We start from the raw sequence: 9,634 nt of genomic DNA on the forward strand, positions 1-9,634 counted from the left end.
GGGTTCTGAGGGCCAGACAGAGATGCTTGGAGGGCCACAATTGCCTCGCCTGGTTTACACACACACACACACACACACACACACACACACACACACACACACTTCAGCCATTTAAACTAAGCATCCAAACACTGAGCCAGCATAAAAGAAAATCCCACTCAGTTAAATGGAGCAGCTTCTTGACAGTCGTATATAAGCAGCTCTTGAACTTCATCTCCTTTTTGGATGGTGAGCTGATTATTGAGACCTGGACTTAAGAAAGCTTAAGGTGCCTTAATGCCCGGGATCAGCTCCAAATTCCTAACACACCTGCGGGCTTATAAAGGGGGCAAGCAGCCCTTCGAGGGAGTCGATTGCTTGCTCAGCCTCTCCCGATCTCCGCCCCCAATAGAAGAAATGCAAGTTTCAAACGCTTCATGGGTTGAGGTGAGAAACAGGACCCCAGGCCCTTTTGAGGGGCCGCAATGGCCCTACCTGGCCCCACAGAGCACCTACATATCAGTGGCTGTCCTCATGGGGCTGGTGGTCATCTCGGCCACCTTGGTGAACGGCTTGGTGATTGTGGTCTCTGTCCAGTTCAAGAAGCTCCGCTCTCCTTTGAACTACGTCCTGGTGAACCTGGCCGTGGCTGATCTCTTGGTCACCTTCTTTGGGAGCACCATCAGCTTCGTAAACAACGCCCACGGCTTCTTTATCTTTGGCCAGGCGACCTGCGAATTTGAAGGCTTCATGGTCTCCTTAACAGGTAGGGAGATGACCCTGGTGGCCCTTTGGTTTCCTTTGAAAAGCAGTTATCAGACCTTGCATTTACCGTATTTTTCACTCCATAAGACGCACCTAGTTTTTAGAGGAGGAAAACAAGAAAAAGAATATTTTGAACGAAACAGTGGATGTATGATTTTTGTGGTTCTTGCTGTGGCCACAGACATGTGATCTGATGGTGAATTTGGGGTGACCCAATGCAAAAATCCTAGAGGATCCATGTGGATCCGTGCTTTGTAACCACATTTTTGCACCATTGCAGCTACAGGAAACAGCGGCTGCGTGATTTTTTTGGTGCAGGCTGTAGCCATGGACATGCTATGTGATCTGATGGTGAATTTGGGGTGACCCAATGCAAAAATCCTGAGGATCCATGGGCTTTTACCTCCCCCCTCCCCGGCAGCCTCTGCTAGTGTCCCTTATCTCTCTTCCAATCCCACTGATCAGCTGTTTCCTTTCAACACGCCCTTCCCTCTTGTTTGCCTTAGTGTCTTTTCCTTAGCTGGAGCAGTTTTTTGCTCCTCCTTTTCTTCTAATTTCTCTCCTTATTGCTTTAGCCTTCCTGTTTCCCCCTTTGCAAGTTTGCTATCTTTACCTCCCCACTCCCAGGCAGCCTCCTTTATCTCTAGCGTCCCTTATCTCTCTCCCTGATCGGCAAACGATCAGCGGCTTTATTTCAACACCCACTTCCCTCTTTCAAAAACTAAAGCATGATCTGCTTTTTGCCCCTGGGCAATTCAGCTCCAGGGTCCACGCATTCGCTCCATAAGACGCACAGACATTCCCCCTTACTTTTTAGGAAGAAAAAAGTGCATCTTATGGAGTGAAAAATACGGTATGCGCTACTGTTGAAACATTCAGAGCGCATCGTGCGTCGCACATCTCCATAATCCGCACAACAGTTGCATTTTCATGCCAGTGTTATGATACTCATATTGCAGGTTGGGTGGGAAGGGATGCCTGAAGCAGAGGAAGTCAGAGTTGGCCTACAAACACAATGGGGTGTCCGGAAGGGCCCAACTTAGAAGTGGAACATCTGCTTTTCATGCAGAAGGCTCCGGGTTCGATCCCTGGCATCTCCAGGAAAAGTTAGGAATTTTACCCTTTCTGAAATCCTAGAGGGAGCTGCTGCCAGCGAGTGTGATCAATACACAGTCTCCACCCCCATCGTTCTGCCCAGACACTGAGATCATGCACCGAGGGCCTTCTGGCGGTTCCCTCATTGCGAGAAGTGAGGTTACAGGGAACCAGACAGAGGGCCTTCTCGGTAGTGGCACCCGCCCTGTGGAATGCCCTCCCACCAGATGTGAAGGAAATAAGCAGCTTTCCTATCTTTAAAAGACATGTGAAGGCAGCCCTGTTTAGGGAAGTTTTTAATATTTAACGCTGTTCTGTTTTTAACACTTGATTGGGAGCTGCCCAGAGTGGCTGGGGAAACTCAGTCAGATGGGCGGGGTATAAATAAATTATTATTATTATTATTATTATTATTATTATTATTATTATTGAGTTAGATGGGTTCAAGGAAGATGGATCAAGCTGCCATCCAGGAAGGCAGTTTCCTACATTCCTCTTTAAACCAGCCCTTAATTCAGAACCCCATGGACTGGAAGCCTGCTTCATATTTAGAAGACCTTTGTAACTCAGTGGCAGAGCATGCAGAAGGTCCCAGGTTTAATCCCCAATGGAATCTCCAGTTGGGGCTGGGGGAGAATGCTGTCTGAAACCCTGGCAAGCTGCTGCCAGTCAGGGTAGACAATACTGAGCTAGATGGACCAAGTGTCTGATTCAGTATAAAGCAACTTCTTTTTTATTTTTCGAAAGCTCAGCAACCTTGATTTTTTTTAAAAAAGAAAAATGGATAGCGCCATAGTTTCCCATGAGTAAATGCCATTTTTTTGCTGCTATCTGATCATTTAGAAAACTCTAGCCATTTTTGCCCCTTCATGGATCACTGCTTTGTAAGGAAATCAGCCTTGAGTGCTCACTGGAAGGACAGATCCTGAAGCTGAGGCTCCAAGACTTTGGCCACCTCATGAGAAGAGAAGACTCCCTGGAAAAGACCCTGATGTTGGGAAAGATGGAGGGTGCAAGGAGAAGGGGACGAGAGAGGACGAGATGGTGGGACAGTGTTCTCGAAGCTACCAACATGAGTCTGACCAAACTGCGGGAGGCAGTGGAAGACAGGAGTGCCTGGCGTGCTCTGGTCCAGGGGGTCACGAAGAGTCGGACACGACTAAACGACTAAACAACAAGAAGCCATTTTTGAGATTGTGTTCTAGTTATTCCCCTTCTCTGTGGTCAACCTCTCCTCTCTAGCCCTTCTTTTTCCAACTAGCATAGGCTGCTCCATTAGGGCAAATAGGGCACTGCCTCACCACCCTCATTCTCAGCTCAGCCAAGCCCAACCTCTCTGCCATCTTACTTACAACCAGCCCAGAGGGTGGCACTGCCCATCAGCTCCCTCCTCCTCCTTAGTCTTAGTATTGCCCTTGCAGAGAGGAGGAGGATGGGAACAAACCTTGAATTGCTTGGCTCTGGCGCCACCTGCTGTTGGGCTCCCTTGCCTGTTGCCCTACCATTTCCAGTGGGCACCGGGTCAACCCTGAGTTTATGTTATGAATAAAACCTGCATTTTTCAAAGGAAACGCGCAAAAGCTGTGTCCGCTATGTTTGGCTCTGTTCATCCCTGAGCTCTTCTCGAGGATGGGACTATGTGGGGCTACTTTTGAAGGTGACCCGAAAACTACAATTAATCCAGAATGCGGCAGCCAGACTGGTGACTGGGAGCGGCCACCGAGACCACATAACACCAGTCTTGAAAGACCTACACTGGCACCCAGTACGTTTCCGAGCACAATTCAAAGTGTTGGTACTGACCTTTAAAGCCCTAAACGGCCCAGTATATCTGAAGGAGCATCTCCACCCCCATCGTTTTACCCTGACACTGAGGTCCAGCACCGAGGGCCTTCTGGCAGTTCCCTCACTGCGAGAAGCCATGTTACAGAGAACCAGGCAGAGGGCCTTCTCGGTAGTGGCGTCCTCCCTGTGGAACGCCCTCCCACCAGATGTCAAAGAGAACAATAACTACCTGACTTTTAGAAGACATCTGAAGGCAGCCCTGTTTAGGGAAGCTTTTAATGTTTGATGTATTACAGTATTTTAATATTTTTTTGGAAGCCGCCCAGAGTGGCTGGGGAAGCCCAGCCAGATGGGCAGGGCATAAATAAATTATTATTATTATTATTATTATTATTATTATTATTATTATTATTATTATTATTGGAGACGTGTTCTCTGTTGCTCTAGAAGGCATGACTAGAACCAAGGTGGAAGCAGATTTCAGCTAAAACTTTGGAGACACTGCCCATATTTAAAAAGGGCAACCCCTCTGATCCATCCAATTATAGACCAATTAGTCTCCTGAATGTGATCTGTAAACTTTATACAAAACACCTATGCCTAAAACTATGTGAATGGTTAGATCATAACAACTTGCTAGAAATTGAACAAGCAGGGTTTACACCCGGACGTTCCACCATTGATCACTGCTTAGTGCTTGATTACTTTGTCTATAAGTATGCGAAACATTGGAAAAAGTCATTATATGCGGCCTTTGTGGACCTAAAGGCAGCATTTGATTCTGTATCCAGGAGTAGGCTCTGGGCCAAATTGGCCAATATGGGTATCAACAGAAGGTTATTACTTCTGATGATTAAGCTTCATGAGAACAATACCCTCCAGATAAGACTTGCACAGGACGGCAGACTCTCCAGAGAAATCCCAGTCCAAAGAGGAGTTAGACAAGGATGCCTATTAGCCCCACTCCTATTTAACATCTATGTTAACTCCCTGGCCACATGCTGCCGTGAAATTGAAACCCACCCCCCTGTGCTCTCTAACGGCAGAAAAGTACCAGTCTTAATGTATGCGGATGATGCTGTTCTTCTCTCTCAAACCAAAGTGGGTCTGAAACGTGCCCTAGGAAAGTTTAGCGACCAATGTAACACTGAACTGTTAACAATCAACTTTGCCAAAACCAAAATTGTACATTTTAACCGCTCCTTCAGGAAGGATAATTGGAGCGTAAAGGGAAACGCCATTGAACAGACTAAGACCTTCCAATACTTAGGCATTACTTTCTCTTATAATGCCAAATTGTCAACACACCTGACCACATCAGCTATATCAGCAGAAAGAAGTGCAAATGCTATCCTTAGATTATTCAGAAGGAAAGGTGCGGGCTTCCTCCCGATGGCCCTAACAGTCTTCCAAGCAAAATCTTTAGCCCAACTTCTATATGGCTCTCAAATTAACCCTTCTGCCAACCTTAAGACCCTTGAAACAGTACAATCTAAATTCTTAAGATCATTATTTGCTACTCCTAAGTGTACACCTAATGCAGTCTTGAGGCAAGAGGCAGGACTGCCCAGAGTGGAATTAAAAGTCTGGGTACAAGCAATATCCCTCTGGCTGAAAATCCACTACAATCCTAAGGGTCTATTACCTTGTTTCCTGGCCGCAGTTCCCTATCCTCCTTGGCTTATGCAAATAACTAACAAGATCAAACAAATTGGTCTAAACCCTGAAAATCTTTTTATTGGAACTCTGAACAAGGCAAAAGCTATTGTCACTCGGAGACTTTATGATATCGAATTACAACAAGAAGGCGCCCTACTCCCGGAGACGTATAGATGTTTAAAAGCTTGGCCTAATTTTGCAGCTGCCCCTTACTTAACCAACATCACTAACGAAGCCTATAGATGGGCTTTCTCTAGAGCCCGCTTTGAGACAATGCCCTCAGCAGTGCTGTACGGCAAATTCACGTGGGTTCCAATGCATGCGCGTCTCTGCCCTTGTATGTCTAATAAGGTAGAATCTGTCACACACACTCTTCTATTCTGCGAATTTTATAGTGAAGAACGAGTTCAACTTATTTTACCGCTTCTATCAAAATTTATACCCCTTCAATATTATTTGGAATCCTGCCCTGAAATTCTCCGAAAATACCTCCTGGAAGATTCCTCAAGCTCAATATCATATGAGGTGGCTAAATTTTGCACTTTAGTAATTAGGAAGCGTAAATCTCTTCTGTTGAATGGCACACTGCGAAGTTCCCTTGCGTAACCATTTTCCTTTTCTGAGGTTGTTGTTGATTTCTTCTTGTCTGATCTTGTGGGGTTTAGTGTCACTGGCTTTGGCCGCAATAAAACTTGAAACTTGAAAAGGACAGCATGGTTTTCATGAAGCAGAACTCTGTCATGATACCAGTACCAAATTATTTTAGTTTCTTTTCGATTTTTATAGTTCTTTAGATATACCCTCTGTTTTAATACTGTTTAACTTTCCAAAATGTTTTATAGATTCTAAATGATTGTGCTCCACCCTACTTATGCTGGTCTATGACCGTAATAAAGATTTGATTTGATTTGGAGACACTGCCTGATGGGAGGGGCAGCATAACAGGGGAGCTGAGCTGTCCCAGGAGGTGGTGGTGAACTCTCTGCAGTTGGGGGTCTTTCAGCAGAGTTGGGTCAGCTACCTGCCAGGGATGCTGCAGGTGCCAGACCCCTGCACTGAATAGGGCTTGGGCTGGATGGCCGCTGAGACAACCCTCCAACCCTAAAATTCTAGGTTCATCTCTTCTTCTTTTTTCCCCAGGGATTGTGGGTCTTTGGTCCTTGGCGATCCTGGCCTTTGAGAGGTATCTCGTGATCTGCAAACCAGTGGGCGATTTCCGCTTCCAGAAAAGGCATGCGGTGCTTGGTTGTGCTTTCACTTGGGGGTGGTCGTTCGTCTGGACGGTCCCACCACTCCTCGGCTGGAGCAGCTACGTCCCTGAAGGTTTGTTGACAGGGGACTTTAGGAAGCCACCACCTTATGCCGTCTCAGACTGTTTGACCATCTAGCCCTGAGATGTGTGTGTGTGTGTGTGTGTATATATAAAGTTTTCCATTTTTATCATATTCACATATCCTACAATACAGTACAAACACTCAAGAGTTTTCTCCCTCCCTCGAACCCTAGGCTTGAGAACATCCTGCGGCCCCAACTGGTACAGCGGCGGAAGCAGCAACAACAGCTACATCATGACTTTGTTTGTGACCTGCTTCGCAATGCCTCTCAGCACAATCCTCTTCTCCTACGCCAACTTGCTGATGACGCTGCGAACCGTGAGTACCGGGCAGAGTTGTGCTTGTGCGCGCCCTGTGATGCTTCGAGCGCATCGCTGTAGACGGCCGGGGGCAGCTAGCGGTCCCTCGACGCTTTCCTGATCCTTCCCGCAGGTGGCGGCTCAGCAGAAAGAGCAGGAGACAACTCAGAGGGCCGAGAGGGAGGTGACGCGAATGGTTGTCGCCATGGTGGCTGCCTTCCTCATCTGCTGGCTGCCCTACGCCAGTTTCGCCATGGTGGTCGCCACCCACAAGGACCTCGCCATACGGCCAGCGCTCGCTTCCCTGCCGTCGTATTTTTCCAAGACGGCGACAGTGTACAACCCCATCATTTATGTTTTCATGAACAAGCAGGTAAGCACCCAAGGGGAAATTAAATGATTGTGGGGAGGGCCATTTATTAGCCAGACTCATTTGTGGTCCTTTCTAAGGGCAATTCTGTAGACTGGAAAACATCTATGCACTGTGAGTCAATCAACCATTCTCTTTATCATGGTTAAGGACTAATATTCAACACTGTGTAAGTCATCACAGAGGGCTTCTTCCATGGCAGCGGACTACGTATGTCAGGGTTGGGGAACTTTTCTCAGCCTCAGGGCCAAACTAGCTCATAAGGAACCTTCCAGGTCTGCCTTCCAGTAATAGTAGTAGTAGTAGTAGTAATTTATTTGTACCCTCCCCATCTGACTGGGTTGCCCTGGTCACTCTGGGTAGCTTCCAGCACACACAAAAACATAATAAAACATTAAACACAAAAAACTTTGCTATACAAGGCCACCTTCAGATGTCTGCCAAAGGTTGTATAGTTACTCATCTCCACAGGGTGGGCACCACTGCTGAGAAGGCCCTCTCCCAATGGTAGGTGGCAAAAAAAGGTAAAGGGACCCCTGACCATTAGGTCCAGTCACAGACGGCTCTGGGGTTGCGGCGCTCAACTCGCTTTATTGGCCGAGGGAGCTGGCGTACAGCTTCCGGGTCATTTGGCCAGCATGACTAAGCCGCTTCTGGCGAACCAGAGCAGCGCACAGAAACACTGTTTACCTTCCCACCGGAATGGTACCTATTTATCTACTTGCACTTTGACATGCTTTCGAACTGCTAGGTTGGCAGGAGCAGGGACCGAGCAAGGGGAGCTCACCCTGTTGCAGGGATTTGAACCGCCAATCTTCTGATCGGCAAGTTCTAGGCTCTGTGGTTTAACCCACAGTGCCACCCAGTCCCCATAATGGTATGTGGGGATAGAGGCAAAAGTAGGCAGGACAATGGATGCAGCTCTTACCTTTCTGTACTGTAGGGCTACATTAGAAGTTTAATTCTGAGGTTCCTATGTGCCCTTTTTTTTGGTTTGGAGAAATATGGAGGAACCTGAATTGTGATGGGTTTCAGGATGTTCAAATGAAGAACATCCAAATTTTCATTTAACCAAATTTCTCCTCCATCTTTACGCACTGCAACAAACTGCTCATTTGGGCCCACCCTGGTTCTGCAGGCAAACACGATGGTGACCCTGTCAATTCTCCCTTCTCGACTTCAGTTCCGCAGTTGCCTCCTCTACACGATGAGCTGTGGCCACAGACCATTATCTTCCCAGGACACGACACCAGCTGGGATCAGCCTCCCAGGCCGCCTCACCACCTCAGCTTCAGAAGGAAGCAGGAATCAAGTGTCGCCTTCCTAACGATGCAGAAGGGCAAGACCTGCCTCCACCGCCGCCTTTCAACGTGGCTCTTGTTTCCGTTCTCTAAGTCGCCTTGTTAAAAGTGCAAAATCTGGGAAATGGAATCCCACAGAAGAAGTCAGTACCTTTTATTAGAGGCACATCTGATGGATAGAGACAAATCTGTGAACTCATCGGCGCCATGTCTTTTCTTCCTGCCCAGCTTGCCCGTTTATAAACGTGAATTGGGCCCAGAAACTAATTGGCAGCCAGTGCAGTTGGGTCAGGATAGGTGCAATATGCTCAAACTGCCTTGCTCCTCTCAAATAATCCTAGTAACTGTAGCTTAGCTCTCACAGAGCTACAGTTCCCAGTACCCTTAGGTTCCTAGGATCCTTGGGGGGGGGGAGTCGTGTGCATGAAATGTGCTTTAGTTATGTGGTGCACACGTGATTTATGTTAGAACAACAACAAAAGCCTCCAGGGGTTGCTGGTCTTTTAACTCCCATCAGCCCCAGCCAACATGGTCAACAGATGAGTCACAGTCCAGCAAGATCTGGAGGGCCACAGGTCTGCAGCCCCAATCTCAGAAGATGAAGCTGCCCGTTGGAAAAGCTCCAACTCTTTTCTCCGGCAGGCCAGTTAATCTTGCTACTAACACAACTTCTCCACACACCTGTCCTTTTCATCTTCTTCTGGCCACACTGCTGGGACCAGGAGTCATGAACCCAATTTAACAGCCAACTGCATGATTTGCATTTTCTCCAACTGCTCTTGGGAAGAGATAAGTGTGTGTGTGTGTGTGTGTGTGTGTGTGTGTGTGTGTGCTGCCCATATAAAGACTCCCATCTTATCTGCACACCAGAGGAAAGGAAGAAATGAAAAACCGTCCGGTTCCTTTCGACCCTCTCAAGCCTTACTTACGCCGTCAAAATATCTTGCACCTGAAATAAAATGTATTGCCCCTTTATTTTTGTTAGGTTAGGTTGTTGTCGTGTATGTGGTATTTTTTTTTTAAAAAAAATTGCTTGGAAGTTATTTT

General features: G+C 47.1%; 1 protein-coding gene across 1 annotated transcript; it reads left to right on the forward strand.

Annotated features, from left to right (window-relative positions):
• Positions 1-7,620, forward strand: LOC309520324 (pinopsin-like). Its single transcript, XM_082202011.1, has 4 exons — positions 1-745; positions 6,424-6,606; positions 6,790-6,935; positions 7,050-7,620. Exons 1-4 carry the CDS (start codon positions 277-279, stop codon positions 7,314-7,316), a joined length of 1,065 nt encoding a protein of 354 aa, XP_082058137.1. The 5' UTR covers positions 1-276; the 3' UTR covers positions 7,317-7,620.
• The last annotated feature ends 2,014 nt before the right edge of the window (positions 7,621-9,634 follow it).

Source organism: Podarcis vaucheri, assembly GCF_965113315.1.
Source record: "Podarcis vaucheri genome assembly, chromosome: 15".
NCBI classification, from domain to species: domain Eukaryota; kingdom Metazoa; phylum Chordata; class Lepidosauria; order Squamata; family Lacertidae; genus Podarcis; species Podarcis vaucheri.

Bases quoted from the DNA above. Each gene is read 5' to 3' on its own strand.
- LOC309520324 (XM_082202011.1), top strand. From the start codon at position 277: ATGCCCGGGATCAGCTCCAAATTCCTAACACACCTGCGGGCTTATAAA. The intron at 746-6,423 runs GTAGGGAGATGA...TTTTTTCCCCAG, and splicing joins CTTCATGGTCTCCTTAACAG to GGATTGTGGGTCTTTGGTCC. The intron at 6,607-6,789 runs GTTTGTTGACAG...CTCGAACCCTAG, and splicing joins GAGCAGCTACGTCCCTGAAG to GCTTGAGAACATCCTGCGGC.